This window comes from Pseudorasbora parva, chromosome 21 (assembly GCF_024679245.1).
Source record: "Pseudorasbora parva isolate DD20220531a chromosome 21, ASM2467924v1, whole genome shotgun sequence".
NCBI lineage: Eukaryota > Metazoa > Chordata > Actinopteri > Cypriniformes > Gobionidae > Pseudorasbora > Pseudorasbora parva.
The window spans coordinates 12632721-12654040 of record NC_090192.1 but is presented as its reverse complement, the minus strand read 5'-3'; the positions used below and the strand labels follow the sequence as shown (position 1 = coordinate 12654040).

Genomic DNA, 21320 nt, shown 5'->3' with positions numbered 1-21320 from the left:
CCATGTGGGTAGGTGGAGTTACACATGCAAATCCCGCATGGCATTGGCACTGCCATTGGGCATTTTCTAGATCTCGCAGATAACAGTCTTCTAAGCGAAACCCCCATTCGTCAGTCACTGACGTTACGTCTCCGTTCCCTCCTCAGGGAACGAAGGTTACATACGTAACTGAAACGTTATTTTATGCTTATTAGTGCAGGGGGCCAATATGGGCCATACTAAGAAGCCATAGCAAACTTTCATGGTGCCTAAAGAGGACTTTAAAATAAGACAAAACAATCTTTAAAATAAGACAAAATAATTAGTTATTTCAAAAATATATGTGCTCATTAATGTATATTTACTTTTTCCACGTAATAAAGTATTCTCGTAAGTTTATTGTCAGGATCTGGGTTGCTTCTCTCCCTGCGTCCCAATTCGCATACTATCCATCCTAAATAGTATTCGAAAATAGAATTAGTATGTCCCAAATCGTAGTATGTTGAAAAGAGTATTCCAAAGATTCCCGGATGGTTTACTATTTCCGGTCCGAATTCACAGTATGGATCGATGGGCACTCTAACGGCTGATATTGCCCACAACCCATTGCGAGTTGGACGAGGATTCGATTAGAACTACAAACGCGGATAAAAAGCGTTAAAAAACTACAAACATGGCGGATGTGCGAGTTCGACGGTTAAGTAGAGAAGTTTAGATAAGGGGTTTGAGTGACCAACTATCAATATTTAACCTGACAAAAATATATTTATTCAGTGTTGTCACATTATATTTCACCCGCAGCAGCATTGAGAACTTTTGAAATGACACGTTTGGCCATTAACTTTTAAATGCATCATTATATTTAAACTGTAAATACATGAAGAGAGTCTCTGCATTAAAGACCCACACATGGCAGATCAACGAGCGGCTACATTTCTCTCCGATACGGTAGGAGATTAAACTGAATGTGGAGGATTTGATCTGTGACGAATCTGACGATGATTGACAGGGCAGATAAACGGTGACGGGATGCACGTAACTAAGCGACAGAGTCCGTTAAAGATGGCGAAGTAGTAAGTCCCGAAGCTTGCATACTTTTCTGCTACACACTCAAAAGTATATACTTTTTCTTCACAAAAAGAGTACATACTTTAAGGACGTAGTATAAGTAGGCAAATTGGGACGCAGCATCTGTTTCCTCTCACTCATACCACCACACTCTGTCACACACTCGTTGACACACCCATCTCTCTCACTCTCCAGCGCACACACACACACGTCATGTGTCACACTCTGTCTTCACCTGTTGTTCATCACCATCAGCGCTCTCGCTGCTTTGTGCCCACACCTGTGTCGTGTCTTGTCTAATTACTTAGTCTACTTCTGGTGTTCGTCCTCTCTGTTCTGTGTCGGAGTATTGTTCAAGTGATGTGAGTAACGCTCTCTCGTTGTGTCAACTGTACATCTTACCTGTGTCTTGTCTTGCGAAGCAGCGCTCGCCCCGTTGTCTCCCGTTGCCCGCCCTGGCTAGCCTCACCTGTGGAATTATCCGCTCTGCTGCCGTCGTCTGGGGTCCCTCTCACTGAGAGGAGTTTTCTGTTTGTTATTAGCACTTGTGGCAGATGATCCACGGAGGAGCTGTCTTCCTGAGAGCACCGTTTTGAGTTCTATTTCTAAGCTGTCTGTCTATAGACATTAAAGACATTGCATTATATCACCTTTGCTTTTGGATCCTTCTTGCTTGTGACATTTATAATATGCCATGGAAAATACATATGGGTGAGGGGTACGAATGTCATCGCCATGTTGCCCCTCCATCTTGAAAGTACATTAGCCACATAGGGACATACCCGTAAATTCAAGCTTCGCCTTTCGCATTTCAACACTCGATGGCACCGTGTCGAATATGAAGAGGGGGATTGCTTTGGGAGGGGAGATGAGGGGAGATTGTTAATCTTGGACTAAATCGCCTCCGTAGGAGTTCAAACTAAATCGGAATTGAGAGGAACTGAAACTAATATTCACTGGATGGTCATATACCTTTTCACCGCTAGATGCGGGAAAATATCACGCATTGTAGCTTTAAACACGTTCAGGCCGTTAGACACCATTTGCAAATCTCATGCACACTTTTTGCAAAACTCTAAACACATTCTCATTCACTAAAACACATTTTGCACTGTGATGCATAGGCAGGAAAAGGTTAAACACAAATGCAGTTGACATAATATACACACAAAGGGCCCTATTTTAGCGCATGGTCTAGGGTTGACCCCAATTCTCTTAATGAGTAATGGTGTGTTTTGGGTGTTACATGCAATAAACCAATCAGAGTTTCATCTCCGATTCCCTTTAAAAGCCATATGCACTTGCACCATGGTACATTTGCTATTTACATAGCAGAATTTGTGAACGTAAAGACTGAACACTTCTGCAGAAAGGAATCCTTTTATATTTTATATTTAAACATTTTTGTGTGTTGGTGCGTGTCCATGTGTGTGTAATAAGCAGAGTGTATGTGTGTTTTACACCCACCTATAGTTGCATATTACTACAGTTTTTTTTCCAATTGCTAACACACTAAAATTACATGCACATCACAGTTATCACATCACTGACACACAAAGAGCAAAATCTCTACTCAAGTCTTCCAAAGTCTAAACACATTTTTTGCTTTACATAGATTTTGGAATTCAAAATGGCTCTTTTGTAAATTAACTTAACATGGTTTTCTGCATAAGACAACTATCTGACATAAAGTCCCGTGTTTGCCATTTCAAAACACTGCCATTCAAAATGACACTACATGAGCTAATTGGCCAACACATGTGCCACCAAGCCAAACACCTCACTGGTTAAACACTTCCATCAGGATGTAATTGTACTTGCCTCTTACGGTTTGTTGTGATTTTTATTCAGTCCAATGTAAAAACATCTGCTATTTATATGTTGCACTGACTTGTTTGATGAAAATTTAAATAATAAATCAACAGCATGTGTGTCAACAGCATGTGTGTGTATCTGCAAATATTTTGGTGCATGTGAACAATCTGAAGAATGTTCTACAATTTGAACAACATATTTTAGTATTATGGCAAAGCATACTAAAGATGAGGGTTTTTCATTATGCTCAACAGTGTGTATTTGGTTAGACAAAAATCTGGTTTGGGTGCGTGGTTTTGTGAATTGTGTTAAGTATTTTGATAAAACCAGCAAAATTGTGTGTTACAGTATTTCAAAATTGCTAAAAAACTAAACCCCATTATCTGAACCCAATGCTGAGAAAACCATTTGTCGAATCAGTCACTTTGTAGGCAAAACCTTAAAAAAGTTCAGGTAGTTAAGACACTGTTTGCAAATCTCATGCACTATTTTTGCAAAACTCTAAGCACATTCTTACTCGCACTGTGTTTCAAAATGGTACAAACATGTGTCAAAAATTAAACACAACTACAACAAAGCTGTCATCGTTTACGCACAACAACTCAAAATTGGTTACAATTCTTTCTAATGATGTGATCAAATCAGTTGTCTAGAATAGAACCCAGTTCAGAGTACACAGGTGGCCCACGTACGTTGAGTGTTGATACCAAAATGGATGAATACAATGTGAGAGGTAGAGGAGGAAGAGTTTGAGTAAGATGTGGTGGACGAGGAGGAAGAGTACAAGAACAACAAAGAGCAAGACCAAGAATTGTAATTTCAGATCAAATTCAAGCAACTGTGATAGACCATGCTCTTGTTCATGGAATGACAATAAGGGAAACAGGACTGAGAACAACCTAATCTGTCCTTCTCTGTGGCCACCATAATCTGGACATTCAGAGAGGAGAACAGGTAAATGTATTGGTTTTCTAATTTGTGCGACTGTTATTTTTTTTACTGTATACATTTGATGTAGTACATCAGCTTGTCAATAGAAAGGGGAATGGCAAACAGTTTGCATATAAATGTGATGTCCATTTCTATTGTTTTATAAATTTGTAAGAGCATTTTCCATTTTGTAGAATTGCAAGACTATCAAATAAGGGTGGAAGGACATCTTTGTTCTCCCAACAGCAAGAGTCTCTCATTGACTTGGAACCTTGGAATGATTTTGCAATTGCACAATATTTTGTGTAATACACTTTTCATTTAGAGTTGTCTTTGTTCTTTGGGCTTACATTATTTTTATGCTGAAAATACAAAAATTCAATATAGTATGAAAAATATTTGCTGTACTGGGTTGTGAATTATTTACTTTTATTTATGGTAATTTTATAATAAAAATTACTTTCTATAAGCAATAAACATTTTCTCTGTACCTACATGCCCTGGATGTTGTGTTCTCAATTTTTTTTATGTAGTGTCTATGAATGCTGATGAATTTTTATATATTGACTGGCTGTGTTTATGTTTTAAAAGCATTGTTTGATTTTGAGCACAGATCAAATGGTTTTGAGGCAAGTGTTTGATTTTGCTAGAAGAGTCAGGGGTTTTGTGAATAGTGTTTAAAGACTGGGTTTTGTGTTTAAAGTTTTAAGAATATGGGTGAAGGTTTTAAAGGGATCCCATGGTGTTGAGACTTGTATGGCTTAATATAACATAAATGATGTCTCTTACTGAATTATGTAGTAGAAAACCCATGAAAGATCTACGTTATTTTAAAAATCGATTTTATATTTGGACCATGGGCGGCGCCATTTTGTTTGCGTTCTAGGTTGATGACGTAGAGTGGTTGAACTCCTCAATCAGCTGGCATTACCCGTAGCTATTTTTACCACAACGCAACTCGAAAATTGTTTCAGAGTTAAACAAAACCAATGAATTCCTTTGTAATTATACTTAAAACACACTCAAACATACATGTGCACACAAACTCACCTACACAAGTCACAAACAGATCGGCGGGCGCGCACACGACAGGCTCTGTCTCAATCGAGATGTTGGGCTGCTCAGTCTCCACGACAGGGGCTGAATCTGAAATCGACCCTATACCCTTAAATAGGGCATTATTTGAAGGGACGGACATTTGTAGTGTTGTCCGACACCATAGTGGACATGTTCGAGTGCAGTCATTCAGTCTCACGTTCCACCGCAATAACGAGTAAAGCCGATTTACAAACAGCTGTCCGACTTCACGCACTCAAACATACATGTGCACACAAACTCTCTCTCTCACACAGACTCACACACACCCCAACAGATCGGCGCGAACACAGCAACACACACACACACCAACAGATCGGCGCGAACACACACACAGCCCAACAGATCGGCGCGAACACACACACACACACACGCACGCACTGAGCGCGCATACATAACCCTCAATCTATTCCCTGTGTATATCCTGTTCAACACATCCTGTTCCCCAGATAGACTGTTGATAGTAGATTAACTATAATGCCTAATGTGACCAGCAGAGGGAAATATCTAGGTAGGACGATGGGATAAAGTAACGTGAGGAAGAGAGGCAGGATGTTTTGGTGATGATGCATGCGATTGAGACAGAGCAGTCAGGTGTGTGTGTGCGCGCCCGCCGATCTGTTTGTGACTTGTGTAGGTGAGTTTGTGTGCACATGTATGTTTGAGTGTGTTTTAAGTACAATTACAAAGCAATTCATTTGTTTTGTTTAACTCTGAAACAATTTTCGAGTTGCGTTGTGGTAAAAATAGCAACGGGTAACGCCAGCTGATTGAGGAGTTCAACCACTCTACGTCATCAACCTAGAACGCAAACAAAATGGCGCCGCCCATGGTCCAAATATAAAATCGATTTTTTAAATAACGTAGATCTTTCATGGGTTTTCTACCACATAATTCAGTAAGAGACATCATTTATGTTATATTAAGCCATACAAGTCTCAACACCATGGGATCCCTTTAAGAAATGTGTTTTAGCAATTGTGAAATACTAGCCTGACAAGCCAGACCCACATCAAGATGTTTGGTCTGGAAACCCACCATTGACAGGGCTCAATCCGGAGACGTACGTCGGACTTAGACCGACGAATTGGGATCTGATTTCAGAGACCTATCTACTTCGAGTATGTAAAAACGAGCCAATCAGAGATTGGCATGTGAGCCGCACATTCCACGCTCCGCCCCGTAGTGCGGGTATAAATAGGAAGTGGAATGGCAGATCAATGCTTTTTTTCTGCTGAGGAGCCGACTTAGTGACTGGGCTCCTAGCAGAAGCACAGCACCTGGCGACGGGACGTACATCTCCGTTCCCTTCTTCAGGGAACGAGGGTTACATACGTAACCGAGACGTTCCCTTTCAGTCAGTCACGTTCGACGTACGTCGGACTTAGACCAACGAATTGGGATCCCTATTGAAAACGCCAGGAGGCTGGCCCTTCCAGCGTCCTGCTTGAGCGCACTGGACGTCTAGTATGGTACGGAAGTCAGGGCTCCAAGCAGGGAGGTCAGTCACTGCTGTTTCTGCGAGACCCACTCAGTGTGACTACTGAACGCTGGGAAAGCGTGCCCGTCTCGGGAGAAGGTACGCTGTGGAGCCACGTCCTTCAGAGAAGGCCTGGTGGCGGAATACACATAAGGACTAACCTGGCAGGGTAGTGCAACATATGGCAGTCTCTGGCAGGGGTGGTTCCAACCTAATTGTAGGGGGGAAAGAACACACCCAGAGACGACAAAGCGGGCTCTGTCAAGGGAAAGACATGGGGCTAACCGGTAGGGTAGCGAATACCCTGGAAAATACACATATGGGGTTGTCGTGAGGGAAACGCTACATATGGGACCCAACCTACAACCACGTTCCACAAGCATACGGGTGCAGGCCTAGCGTCAGACGGCCTGCTACGTCTGACACCGTAGGGGTGACGGAGGAGCTCGACAGGGTTAACTGTTTTACCGGGGAACAGAACTGGAGACAATAGATGAACGTATCCGGCCCAGAGGGCGGGAGTGGCGTTGCAAGCCGAAACTTAGAACAGGCACTTAGCGCTACTGGCCACTAGGGGCGAGAATGCAGGAAGATACCGGCTCTACATGGAGGCTATAGAATCTAGCGAATGTGTTAGTTGTCGCCCAGCCGCAGCTCTACAAAAGTCTGTCAGCGAGGCGCCTTGAGCCAGTGCCCAGGAAGATGCAACACTCCTTGTAGAGTGTGCTCGCAACCCGAACGGGCAAGGCACGTCTTGGGACTGGTACGCCAAGACTATAGCATCCACTATCCAGTGGGCTTGACCGAAAGTGCAGGCAGGTCCCCTACCCTCTTGATGGAAGCTTAAAATTTTGTCAATGAAGACAGTGCTCGTGACTCGCATCATGAGCACTGTCTTCATTGACAAAATTTTACGCTCAATTGACTCCCAAGGCTTGAAGGGAGAGCTCTGAAGTGCTCTGAGCACTAGAGCTAAGTCCCAAGAGGGTATTGAGTTTGGGCGGGGGTACGAGGGTACCCCCGGTCAGGGAATAGTACCACTGGCAATGGATCAAGTCCGGAGAGGCAAACAGGTCTACCTGTTTGGCCCCAAACTGGTCCCATATCAGCTGGACCGCCTGGGGGTGGAGTCGCCACTCTCCCAAAGGTGCTGGCTGTTGAGAGAGCTCGTTGGCTGTCCGGTTGAGCGCACCTGGGACATGAATGGCCCGAAGTGACCTCAGCTGCTTCTGACTCCACAGGAGCCGGTGGCGGGCGAGTTGGAACATGCGACGGGAGCGTAAACCACCTTGGCGGTTGATGTACGCAACGGCCACCATGCTGTCCGTACGGACCAGTACGTGTTTGCCATGCAGCAGCCCCTTGAGGCGGCGCAGTGCCAAATGTACTGGCAGCAACTCAAATGTACTGGCAGCAATTGAAATGCCAATGCAATTGGGGTTCCGTCCACAGACCCGCAACTGCATGCCCGTTGTATGTGGTCCCCCAGCCCGTGGTAGAGGCATCCGTGAATAGCATGCCTGGACACATGTTCTAAGGGCACCCCGGCCCGGTGAAACGTCCTGTCTGACCAAGGACTGAAAGTTTGGCGGCAGGACGGAGCCACAGGGACCCAGTACTGACCACTCTGCCACGCCCACCTCGGGACTTGGCCATGGAGCCAATGTTGAAGCGGTCTCATATGAAGCAATCCGAGCGGCGTTACTATGGCTGCAGATGCCATATGCCCCTGGAGCCTCTGAAAGAGTTTCAGTGGGACCGCTGTCCTGCCTTTGAATGAATTCAAGCAGTTCAACACCGACCGGACTCGCTCCTCCGTGAGGCACGCAGTCTGGTTGACCGAATCCAGCTCCATACCGAGGTAAGAGATTCTCTGTGTAGGACAGAGCTTGCCCTTCTCTCATGGTTGACCCGAAGGCCCAACAGGTCGATCGCTGGGAACCAATCCTGGGGACGAACACATTCGAAAATGCGTTTCTGCGTTAACATCCAGAACGGGAGCTTGTGCAGGGCCCGGTTCAGGACTCGCAGGTCCCAGATTGGTCATAGCCCGACCCCTTTATTTGGCACGATGAAGTAGGGGCTGTAAAACCCTGTCTTCATCTCGGCTGGAGGAACCGGCGCGATCGTGTCCTTCACCAGCAGGACCTCGATCTCTGACTTGGGCGTCGCTGCTTGGTACGAGTCTGATGGTACGGATGAGCCAACGGGACGGTCGAGGGAGCTCTAACCAAACTTCCAGGGACCGTACCAGCAAGACCAACGGAACCACAGACATACCCGGGGTGGGGCAGCTCTAAGGAGTGCTCTGGCTCGACTCGGGAGGCCCAGAGGAGGCCCGGAGTGTCGCACGAGTACTCCTGGTACGGGCAGGGAGTGGGTGAGAAGGCCCGGAGGCGTCCATTGTCCTCTGACTGCCCACCTGGCCCTCTTGGGGCCCAGGGAGATAGGAAACTGCTCTTTTTGTGAAAATGTGGGTACCGCCGAGCTCCGGAGGGCTGTCGGCAGATATAAAAAACCAGTCAGGGCCCCCCAGTCCTCCTCCGGGGGGTGAGGGAGGGATGCGGACATCATCTCCCTCAGAGTAGCTCCTCTTCTCCCTGGGCTGCCTGTCTCAGGGTCACTTCCCCTTGCGCTTGCCAGCCGGCTTAGCGCCCTGGACAGGTTGGGCACCACCCTTGCACCCGGCTCCCGGCTGGGCTGGTGGAGGCTGCTGCTTTGGCTTGGCAGGGGCAGAGGCAGAGGCAGAGGCGGACACCGGGGGACGCCCTTGGTGACGAGCAGACGGCGGAGCTGCGGCCGGAAACGAGGTGAAGGCAGCAGCGGGTTGCCGGGGCAGGATGTTTTTTATAGCCTCCGTCTGCTTTTGGGCCACCGAGAACTGCTGGGCAAAGTCCTCGATGGCATTGCCGAAGAGGCCGGCCTGGCAGATCAGGGCATTCAGGAATCTCACCTTGTCCGCATCTCTCATATCTGCCAGGTTCAGCCACAGGTGGCGTTCCTGGACCACCAATGTGGCCATCGCCTGACCCAGGGAGCGTGCGGTGACTTTCGTCACTCGTAAGGCGAGGTCCGTCGCCCCACGCAGTTCCTGCATAACGCCCTGGTCGAAACTGCCCTCGTGCAATTCCATGAGCGCCTTGGCCTGGTAGACCTGCAGGAGCGCCATGGCATGCAATGCTGATGCGGCTTCTCCGCAGGCTGTGTAAGCCTTGCCCATTATACCGGACCAGAACTTACACGCCCGGGAGGGGAGGCGGGGTGCACCCCGCCAGTCCGCAGCGGTCTTGGGAGACAGATGCATCGCAACTGACCGCTCGACTGGGGGGATTCCCATGTAACCCTTTGCCGCACCACCATCTAGGACAGTGAGAACGGAGGAGTCCGTCGATCGCACGCAAGCACTATACAGCTCTGCCCACAACTTTGAGATCTCCTGATGCACTTCCCGGAAGAAAAGCACCGGGGCGGGGCACTGAGAACCAGCACGGGCCGTCCCGAGAAACCAATGATCCAATTGCGAAGGTTCGGGACACAGTGGAGGGTTCCACTCGAGCCCTACGCTTGTGGCGGCCCGGGAAAGCATAGCCGTAAGCTCTGGGTCCAACTCGGGCAACGCTGTCACACCCGAAGGGGGCAACACAGCCTCATCCTCATCCTCATAGCCCATTAGCTCGTCCCCCGATGCTGTGACCGACATTCTGTCTTCCGCCGGAGCTCCGAAAGTGACGACTGGCACTCCGTGCGAGAGTTTAGGGCGCCCTTCCGGAAGCTCCACCGGCACAGTGGAGGGGGGAGGGGCCCGAGGAGCCATCTGACCTGTCGGGTTTGCCCCGACCGCCACCCTCAGGTCCCCACCCATGTCATCAGCCAGAGTAGCAGCCCTCTGCTTAGGCGCAGAAGGACCGCTAGACCGGGGGATGCGTGCCTTGAGGTATTGGAGTCTGGACCTAAGCACTGCGATGGTCATATTCCCGCAGTGGGAACATGACTCATTCACGAACGCAGCCTCAGCGTGCTGAACGCCCAAACACGTGAGACAACGAACGTGATGTCAAGCGGGGACAAAAAGCGACCGCACCCAGAAACACACGGTTTGAATGACATCTTGAAAAAGACGCAGGGTCAAACCGTGTTGCTCTTTTAGAATGGAAAACCGCTCTTTTAGACGTGCTGAAGCACTCAGGGAGATGACCGCAGCTAGCATACAGTCCACAGTGCAAGCCTGTGTGTAGCACTCAAAAGGGAATACGCCCAACGAAGCAACAAAAGCTCTTTTATGAATGCAAACAATTGCAACTGGTCGATTACTCGCCGAAGAGCCGTTTCACCCGCACTGGCAGTTCTCCTTTCTCTCGCGAGACTCAATTTCACACACTCTTCGTAGAAACAGTAGTACTGTTCGGCTCCCAAGTAGAAAGCATTGATCTGCCATTCCACTTCCTATTTATACCCGCGCTGCGGGGCAGAGCGTGGAATGTGCGGATCACATGCCAATCTCCGATTGGCTCGTTTTACATACTTGAAGTAGAAAGGTCTCTGAGATCAGATCCCAATTCGTCGGTCTAAGTCCGACGTACGTCAAAGGTGACCAACTGAAAGAGAACTGCACAGTTTTGGGGCCCTTTAGAAGTTTTGACATGCTCTGACATTTGTGCTTTTTCAGTTGCTTATAAACTTATTAAACAATGTGGTGCAGGACGAGAAAATGATAATTGTGTAGGGCTTAAACTATATGTATGATAGGGCCCAATGACTCAAAATTGTTCAGACTTATTTCTGATGATGTTAGAAACAACTGTACATAATACGCCAGTTCAGAACAGGGGGCAAAAGTGCACTGAATGTTGATACCAACAATAGAATGAAACAATCTGAAAAGGAGAGGAGGAAGGGTAAGTGTAAGAGGTTGTGGAGACACTGTTGTCAAAGCTGGATTCGGCACACTAGAGGGTTTTTCGCTTTGCCTGGCAAGAGATGACATTGCCTGTGATGTGAACAAACTCCTCAGTCCAAACCAAGCATAAAGACATGATGGTGAGGCAGAATAAATCTCTCACTGCACAATTCTTTTTAGTTTACTGTAGTTTCTTTTTAGCTTGTACAGTTGGATTACTGTGTTTTTTACAGATTATTCAGATATTCAGTAATATTCACTACAATACTATACACCAATCAGGCATAACATTATGACCTAATATTGTGTTGGTCCCCCTTCAGCTGCCAAAACAGCCCTGACCAGTTGAGGCATGGACTCCACTAGACCCCTGAAGGTGTGCTGTGGTATCTGGCACCAAGATGTACGGAGCAGATAATTTAAGCTCTTAATCGCCTCCCCTATATTTGAGAATTTTCTGAAAACTACATACCCAAATAAAAAGATCCATAGCTCTTAAACCCTATGGCCTAAATTCATAAATCTGGTCTTATTGTAAACTAAACACTTAACATATTGTTGCACACGAGTTATACTAACTCAAAATAGTATAGGAACAGAGTAAAACAGGGGGAAATATGCGTGTAAGTTTATTTTGTTATTTTTCTTAGGGAAAATGTATGAGATTTTAATGTTAAGGGCCCAAAAATAACCTAAATATAAAGCTGAATGTCTGATCATGTTCTGGTTCAAATTCGAGGATGATTCTCTCAAAAGTGTAGCTTCTGTACTTTTATGTAAAAAAACAAACAAAACAAAAACTAGGCGTCCTTTCAAAAAGGCCAATTATATTAGAACATTTGTAATTGTAAAGAGTAGTTTTGTATTCAAATAAATCTGCAATAAACTGCTAATTATAATGCATTTACAGTCCCTGAAAACCTAAAGCAACTATTTAAAGAAATTACAAGTGTAAAAAACTAATTGATTTGATAAAAACAATCTGCCATAGAGTGTGCACGTGTGCTTTAAGTATGTGCGCTAAAACTAGCAGGTCACACTGGATACTATTGAATGCTATGGAGACGGTAAGCACGAGGTGTATGCATTCAATGCTTATGACATATCTTACAAACACTGTGCACAATAATTTCTTTTGATTTGTTACTACGTCCATCAATCAAATCTATGCTGGCTATGCTTTGGTTAGACATTGACTGGCTTTATCCAAGTAAAACCATGGGCACGTTTGACTGACAGCTTTAGCAGCCATTAAAGTTCTGGCTTCATATTATTTTATGTCATCAGAGAGCCTGGGATTGAAGGAGAGAGACCTGGGAGGGTTTAATATGACAGGAATAGTCCAATGTACAGGGGAGATCATCAGAAAAATGATTAGAATCTCTATTTCATTGAAAATGGACATAATTGATTACTCTAACTCAAAACGTTCATCCAAACAACAGAGGATATTTTGTTTTGGATTAAAAAGTGGGATGCATTTTGAACAGTGGACTCTTACACATCTATGCTGTTGTTTCGTGGACTTGTCTGGTCTGATCTGAACAATAGGAGATGAAAGATGAGTACCGTGTTTATTATGGTAATGTTTAAATAGCTAATGCTTAAGCATTTCATTTAACCCTTTCCTCTCATGTGTATTTATTGCAAAAACAAGTTCAGAACATGAATCTTGAGTGTTTTAGCTTTCCCGTGATGCATAGTTTGTGATAGTTGATTGAATAGTTTGTATAAAACAAAAGTAAATATAAGTAGAGACACGCCTATTTGCATCAACCTCCCCGCCCAAAATCCAGTGGGGGGATCACACTGCCTCTACCTGCTTGCCTTCTTCCTATAGTGCATCCTGGTGCTTATGTATTCCCCAGATAAGTGACGCACACTCACCCGCCCATCCACATGATGTAAAAGAAACATGATTTATCTGACCAGGCCACCTTCTTCCATTGTTCCGTGGTCCAGTTCTGATGCTCACGAAAGTTCACTGTTGCCCCTTTCGGCTCATCTGTTTGATAGGACCACACATGCCGTCTTCACTCCCCACATGCATAAATGAGCCTTGGTCACCCATGACACTGTAACCAGTTCACCACTGTTCCTTCCTTGGACCACTTTTAATAGATACTGACCACTGCAGACTGGGAACACTCCACAAGGTCTGCAGTTTTGGAGATACTCTGGCCCAGTCTTCTAGCCATTATAATTTTTCCCTTGTCAAACTTGCTCAAATCCTTACGCTTGCCCGATAATCAGTTTTATCCACTTTACCTGTCAGTGGTAATAATGTTATACCTGATCGTTGTACTTATACAGTAAACTATTTATTCACCTTACTACTAAAAGTTGCGATTACTATACTTTTTTACATAATTGCAAAAATTGGCTCTGTGTAAGATCTGAAAGCATTATTTGATTTTCTGTATTGATAAAATAGTTTTGAGGGAATTGTTTGATATGACCAGAAGAGTAATATGTAATCTGAATGTATTTTGACGATTTGGTTTTGTGTTCAAAGTTTTGAGAAAGTGGGTGATGGTTTCGAGAAAAACTGTAAAGTCAATTATGTTGAGTCTCCTGTGAAGAGCACTATTGTTATCTTGTTCACTATTGTTGCACTGTTGTTCTCTTGTTCACAGATTGTTCACTATTGTTCCTGGATTTGCACAACTCATTGTGCAAATCATGGAAAAAAGGCAAGCCCCGGCGTGTAGGCTGAGGCCACTTCCTGAAAAGCATCCACCCAGCTTATTAGGCAGCCGGATTTCCATTTTTCCTGTGGACATTCAACTTTCAACATTCAAGATTCAGAGAGCGTCAGCACTGGATCATCCACCCCGCGAGAAGAAACCACTTTGCGGGCTTCTGCACCAAGGTTAATATAGTTTTGCATTTTTGAAATCGTTTTTATTTGTATTTCGTTTTAAAATTTGCTATACATTTTAGTTTAGTTTTAGTTCGTTTCATTAATGGTTTTGTTAGTTTTAGTTTAGTTTTTATTTTGTGAACACATTTTTATTTAGTTTTTATATATTTAGTTTCAGTTTTAGTTTTAGTAATTATAGTTTAGCAGAGTAAACAGAACACTTCCAGTGTAGACCAAAGCAAGACATTTATTTTCAGCAAAATGTAGTTTGCACAGTTTACAGTTAATTAAAACAACAAAGGTTTGCAATGCAAAAAAAAAAAAAACAAATGCAACTTAAATTTACATATGAATATGAATAAACATGCATAATAAAGATGAATATTTTTGAGTTTGCATGTTGAATATTCCTTTAGCCAAAACAGTCTAGAACACAATCTTGAAAAGTTTCAAATGCACATGTGTAGTGTTAATATTACTTGCATTAATAGAACACAATCTTGAAAAGTTTCAAATGCACATGTGTAGTGTTAATATTACTTGCATTAATAGAACACAATCTTCAAGTGTGTGTGTGTGTGTGTGTGCGTGCGTGCGACCCGTGCGTGCGTGCGTGCGTGTATGTGTGTGTTACTGTGTGTGTGTGTGTCTGTGTAAAGTGTTTTTGCATTTTACTTTATACAAACTTACTAACTTAATTTAAAATTACCAATTGGGCATTTGCATTGGATATATTGTGGTCTATGTGTGTTTTCTGAAATAATTTCAGTAACAAAATTTTCTGTTAACTTTTAAGAAGACTCTTTGTTCCAGGGAGGTGGTCATTCTGCTTCTCAGTCCAGATGAAAGCTGTCCACAAACAGAAAATATTCTTTCTACAAAGGCTTGAGATGCAGGGGCACAGACCAAATCTATTGCAACAGGTGCAAGTTTTGGATACACGGCTACACGTCCTTGCCAGTACTGTAGTGGCCTGACTTCAATGTTGTCTCGCTTCACTTCGTCTAGGTATTTTTGCATTTCATGCACTGCACTGCCAGAATTATCAACTGAATTCACCTGGTTAGTAGTACTGAGGATCTTTGTAGCTAGGAATGTGTATTTCTGAAGGGTTTTGTTGGTGCCTCCAGAAGTTGATGGTAGTTCAAATGCATTGTCTTTCATTGTGGCTGAAGTTTGGCTGTATCTTAAAGCTTGATCCAAGACAAATGTCTCTGCTGCTCTCTTTAGATGCTGCATCTCAGGAGATGTAAGAGCTAGGGAGACAGTTGGGTCCATAAGAGATGCTGCACCTGCTGTTGGGTCAAACTTTTCATGTGTAGGATCAAGTATGCCTGCAAAGCGTTGCCGCATGGACCTAAGAAGGACTTGAACAGTTTGCTTTTCCATATTGGTAGTCTGCTGCAGATGTGCTTCCAGATTCAACAGGGCTGGCACTATTTCAGATAGAGACTGGCTATCTGTCTGAAGTTGATCAGTGTGTGTAGCAAATGGTTCCAATAGTTTCATGAGATTTTCTAGCTTTGTCCATTCACTGCTCAAAAGAGTGTCAATTCCAAGCTCCTCTAGGATTTCATTGAGAGTAGGTCTGGTTTCAATCAGTCTTTTGATCATTTCAAATGTACTATTCCACCGTGTGGGGCAATCACGGATCAGTGTTCGTCCACACCTTTAAAAAATAAATAAATGTAAGAATATAATTTTTACTCTACTCGTCTGATGCTTATCAGTTATTGTATATCTTTACTTTTTAAACTGTTTTAAAAATTAAGTAATTTATATAAATATATGGTATCTGTAAGAGTATCTGTAAGATTCAGTGTTGTGTGTCTGTGCATAAAATCTGGCAATGGTTTTTGAGGACACTTTGTGCGTGTGCTGGTAACAACTTTAATTAGTATTAATTAGTGTAATATACTATGAAGGTGTGTAGCAACTCATAATGTAAAAACTGCTTATAATGTAATAGGTATAACATTATTGTTCATAATGTAATACTTTTCTCAAAATGTAATATAATCTTGAGCTCATATGATACAATTTTACATTATGAGAAATGTATTACATTATAAACTCACCAAAACATGCCATATTTTCATTATTGTAACAGCTTCTAAAACATACAGTAAACTTTACAGTTCATTTTTAAAAATCAAAATCCAGTAAAACTACCTTTAAAATGCAACAGATTTAAATATCCATGCTATTAATAATCATATAATAACTCAATGTTATGTTAATTATGTACTGTAAAGGAATACCAATGTTAAACATATAAGAATAATTGTATGAATATTTAAATGTTGCCTTTTGCATGTATTTTAAGACTGGCTTTAGATTTTTTTTAAATGTACAGTAAGGGAATACTAATTTTTTTAAGTTTTAAAAGATGTTACAATAATGAAAATATGACATGTTTTTGGGGAGTTTATAATGTAATATTTTTCTAATTTTGTAAAAATTATTACATTTGAGCTCAAGATTTTATTACATTTTGAGAAATGATTACATTATGAACATTTATTATAATAATAATGATAATAATAATAATGTAATACTTATTACAATTTGTGCAGTTTTTACATTATGAGTTGCTACAAGGTGGTCCTCTGGAGATGGGTGAGTGGTTTTTTGTCTTTCCATGTGAATTAAATTAACACCTGGATGTCATTGTTTCTAACAGTTGTCTGCTATTGTTACAGTGATTGCAGAGGGATGAAATATAGTCTATGGAGAATCCATTTGTGTGTGTGTGTGTGTGTGTGTGTGTGTGTGTGTGTGTGTGTGTGTGTGTGTGTGTTAAACATATGAATAGTTAAATATAAAACACAAACCATACCTTTGAATCATCCGTTCATTTGCCACTGAGGACTTTCGTACAGCATGAACTATTGATCTTGCTTTGCTGAGAACGGCACTAGGAACTTTCAATGCATCCTTAACTGCAAGCTGCAAGGTATGTGCCATGCATGGCATGCGCTGGAACTTCGAGAACCCGTCTTGAAACAAGTCTGTCAGAAAAAAGGTTAAAAACATTTAAGGTCTATACTGTTGTACATGTATTTTGAACATGTTTTTTCTATTAGTTTTCTTCTATGCACATCATTTTCTAACCCTTACAGCTGTATTGTCACTGAATGGCAATAACATTTGAATGCAATTAAGAAAAAAAAACCTACCTTGATCCTCATCAGCAGAACATTCATCCTGGGAGTCTGAATCAGATTCAGCAGAATCCAGGTTATCCAAAGCATCATACTGTGCCACGTCTGTGCTGTCCCTGTGTTTTTTTTTTAGAAGCTCCACAGCTTTGATCATGTTTGATCCGTTATCCGTTACAATGAGCAGTATCTTGCTCTCTGGTATATCCCATTCCTCCAAGGTGCTTTCGATACAATTGGCTATTGCTTCTCCGGTGTGTGGATGACAAATGCGACGCAAATTTAGCAAAGAATGCAGCGATTGATTCGATGGGATATGGTAAAAGCATGCAGAGATACCCAAAAATGAAGCAGTCAAACCTTTTTTGCTCCATCCATCAACACATATAGTGACTTTGCGGGTCTCTCTTAGCATTTCTTTTACTCGCTGAGATGCAGTTTGCATTTTTAGTGCAATTAAGGAATTGATCCGTGCAGCACTGGGAGAAATGAATCTACGGTCAAGAGCACCGTTAAAAGTTTTGAAGGCTGCCGAATCACACAGTCTAGTGGACATGCCAGTCTCGACAAACAAATCTACCAGTGCGTTTTCTCGCTTCTTGTGTTCATTTGAATTTGTTGGCCAAACCTCAGATTTTTGGAAGCATGATGTCAGAGTCTGCTGCTGCAATTGAGTTTGAGAACTACTAGCATCCTCGTTGACTTTATCATTGCCGATGGCAGTCTTCCTTTCTGAATCTTTCGCCATGAAGGATTTGTATTCTTCGCGATGGTTTGTTTGCAAATGTACTTTGAGGTTTGTGGGATTTTTCCCCTTAATTTCAACACCACAAACCGTATTATTGTGGGTGACAATGCATTTGCTTTTTCCATTTTCAGAATTAAATTCGAAATAATCCCAAACAGGGCTCTGTCGTTTCCTACCGGCTGCCATCATTCATGTCCGTCGTCTTTATCAGTTAACTAATGTTACCGTCAGCCTCAGCTAACCTCCCGTGCACCGTGCGCGCGCCATCTACAGGTATTATGCAGCCTGTTTGATTTTAAAATAAAACACGGCAGATTTTCGCACGGGATGAGAGCTTATTAATAACGAAAACGAATATTTTTTTTTGATAATTACTATTTTATTTCAGTTAGTTTTTCAATAACTGTTGCTAGTTTCGTTTAGTTTTAGTTTTTCATTTATTATATTTTTTAAATTTTATTTCAGTTTACGAAAATGTTTTTTGACCAATAGTTTTAGTCTTAGTTTCAGTTTTCGTTTACGAAAATTACCTTGTTCTGCACGAGGTGGTAGAGCTTCTGAATCTCCTGAGGAAGAGTGGGACAATGCCTCAGCATGCCCAGCTCCCCTCAAAAGATCCACCTGTGAGCCCCAAGATCTGTGCCTCCGCGCTGCCTCAGCAACCACGGGACCAGGTCCCCGGGGCTCGCGAGCTTGACCGGACTCGTCAAAAACAGCCCGCCGTGAGCACAGCACTCTAAGCGGCAGCCTCTCACACTCACTGCAGGCAGCCCCCTCGTGAGCAGCCTGAGCATGCTGTACGCCCAAATACTGCACACACAGCTTGTGTGTGTCCGTGCCCATAATGAAGCACGGGCACGGATGCACACACTTCCTAAACTGCTTGCTAGCCATACTTGAATGTTTACTGTAAGGGCAGACAACACCAAATAGACGAACAATTTCAACACAGAGCTCCTCGCTGAAGAGCAAAAAGGCTGTCTGCTGTAACATACTATGTCATGACGCAGCACTAATCAAGATCTGTGACTGATTTCATTCATGCTTTAGACGCACTAAACTAAGGGACTATCCCCAAAGTGTCATTGACGAAGTACGAATTCCCTCGAAAGGGAACAGAGAGTGGAGTCTTTATTTAGTTGTTGTTTTTTTGCACACAAAAACTATTCCCGTCGCTTCATAAAATTACTGTAGAACCACTGTAGTGAGATGGGGTTTGTAACGATGTCTTTAGTGCCTTTTATGGGTCTTGAGAGAGGAAATTACATTGTGGCTTATGGAGGCCTTTCTGAACCATCAAGTTTCAACAAAAATATCTTCATTTGTGCTCCGAAGTCGAACAAAGGTTTTACCGGTGTCGACTTGAGGGTAAGTAATTAATGACAGAATTTGTATTTTTGGGTGAACTAACCCTTTAAAAACCTCTGATTGGCCATTGTGTTTATAGATCAACACACATGTCCATGATTGGCTACATTTATCACTGCTGCAAAACATACTGTAAACAGGAACATTTCATGTTCTCCAGAGGCAAACTCAAAAACACAATTTGTGAAGTACATATTTAACAAAAAAATTACTGTCCGACTTGATCAATGTTTGGTCAAACACTAATCAAAGAAAAACTGTGCAGCTCCTCACTCCCCTGTCATCGCTCTCCCAACAGTCCTTTGAAAAAGACCAAACAAATTAATCAACCATTGTGCCACCTTTTGGTACCCCACGTCAGACAAAAACAGATGGCAAAGAAACGACACATGCTAACTGCAAAATAATTAAGAATTAAGGTGAAGAATTAAGTGTGAAACCATCAGAAACCCTTTAGTCTCCAGCAGCACAATTTACAGAACTGCAACCTACCAGGAGTCTCCAGAAGCGAAGGTGTCAGGATCTCAGAGACTTCAGTTAGCTAAAGAATCCTAAAAAAAAAAAGACTCCCATTTAATAAGAATCACAAGCAGATGTGTTGTAAAATACATGGTTATGGTTAAGGTTACAAACCTGTCTTGGAGTATCACCAGCCCTGCAGATGTTGTATGTCTCCCTATATCTGACACACCCATTTCAGGTTTTTCAGTCTAATGAGCTCGTGAGTTGAATCAGGTGTGATAGATTTGGGAGATCTTATATAATTAATTATAAAGTGAAGATCGTGGTGTAACCTACTAATAAAGACTCAGTATTACCAAAATCCTTCTGAAGGAATTACAAATTATTTGTTACAGTATTAAAGTGTTACTATATTTGGTATCTTTTGTGCATTTGTTATTTGAATTAGCACTAAATAAAAAAGGGAAAAAAGCACAGGCAGCTGAGTGAGGAGATCTCGTTGATCAGTGGAAACTAGTTGTTCTGTGACAACATAAACATCTATTAAAGATCTATTTAAAATTAAACGTTTGAGAATGTAAATATTTAACTCCATGTGCACACTTTATGAATAAATTAATATTCTTATTAAGAATATTATAAATTATAAATTCTATAAATTAATATTCTAATTATTAAATAATTCATATTCTAATTATTCTAATTATAAATTAATATTCTAATTATTGTACAAAAACAAAACCAACTGCAAACAATAAAACTTTACAATTCTAAATATTGCCCAAATGTGGCCCACATGGGACCCTCAAATAAACAATAATGGGCAACCCAACTGGGCTAACTTTATCCAAGATGGGGCCCACATTCAGCCCATCAAACTGCCCACCCTGAGCCCATGCCCAGGTGATGCCCATGTAGCCCAGCTAAAACCCAAGTGGGGCCCACATGGACATGTTGGCTGGACTATTGAAGCCCTTGATGTAGAGATTTCCAAATAAGTTACTTTTAAGATTCCATTTCAGCTAGGATGCTTCAGAAGATAGCCGTGTAGAGAGACATCGAGGTAGCTCACTAGTTTTGGAAAAGTGTTTCTTTAAGGTGTTCCCTATCTCTCTTCTCATATAATTGCAAGTGTACCCACACACTTCAAATGATTGACTGTGTCCAGCTAGCATCTTTCCCTCCAAATGTTCTTGTTTGGCTTCTGTCGTTCTCTCATTCACTTTTTTTATATATGTTTTCATTTTTCACAGCTTTTTCGCTCAAAATCTCTCAAAAGCCCTCTCTTTATTTCACCAGCTGTGCTCCTGTAAATCATTCCACACAATCATTAGATCCCCCTCCTCTGTTCATCCGTCTATTACGGCCCCTGCACCTCCTTGCATGTCACTCGCCTGTCTCATGCTGCACAATTACTACTGCACACACAATCAGGCAGTCGCTTTCACCGCAGA

The 21320-nt window shown here is 42.7% G+C and overlaps 1 protein-coding gene across 1 annotated transcript; it reads right to left on the bottom strand.

Annotated features, from left to right (window-relative positions):
- Nucleotides 1-14138: 14138 nt before the first annotated feature.
- LOC137055804 (zinc finger BED domain-containing protein 4-like) lies at nt 14139-18564 on the bottom strand. The gene is made up of 2 exons (XM_067429706.1): nt 16967-18564; nt 14139-15796 (listed from the first exon to the last, which is right to left on the bottom strand). The coding sequence occupies exons 1-2, from the start codon at nt 17161-17163 to the stop codon at nt 14893-14895; spliced, it is 1101 nt and encodes a 366-aa protein (XP_067285807.1). The 5' UTR covers nt 17164-18564; the 3' UTR covers nt 14139-14892.
- Between the last annotated feature and the right edge of the window lie 2756 nt (nt 18565-21320).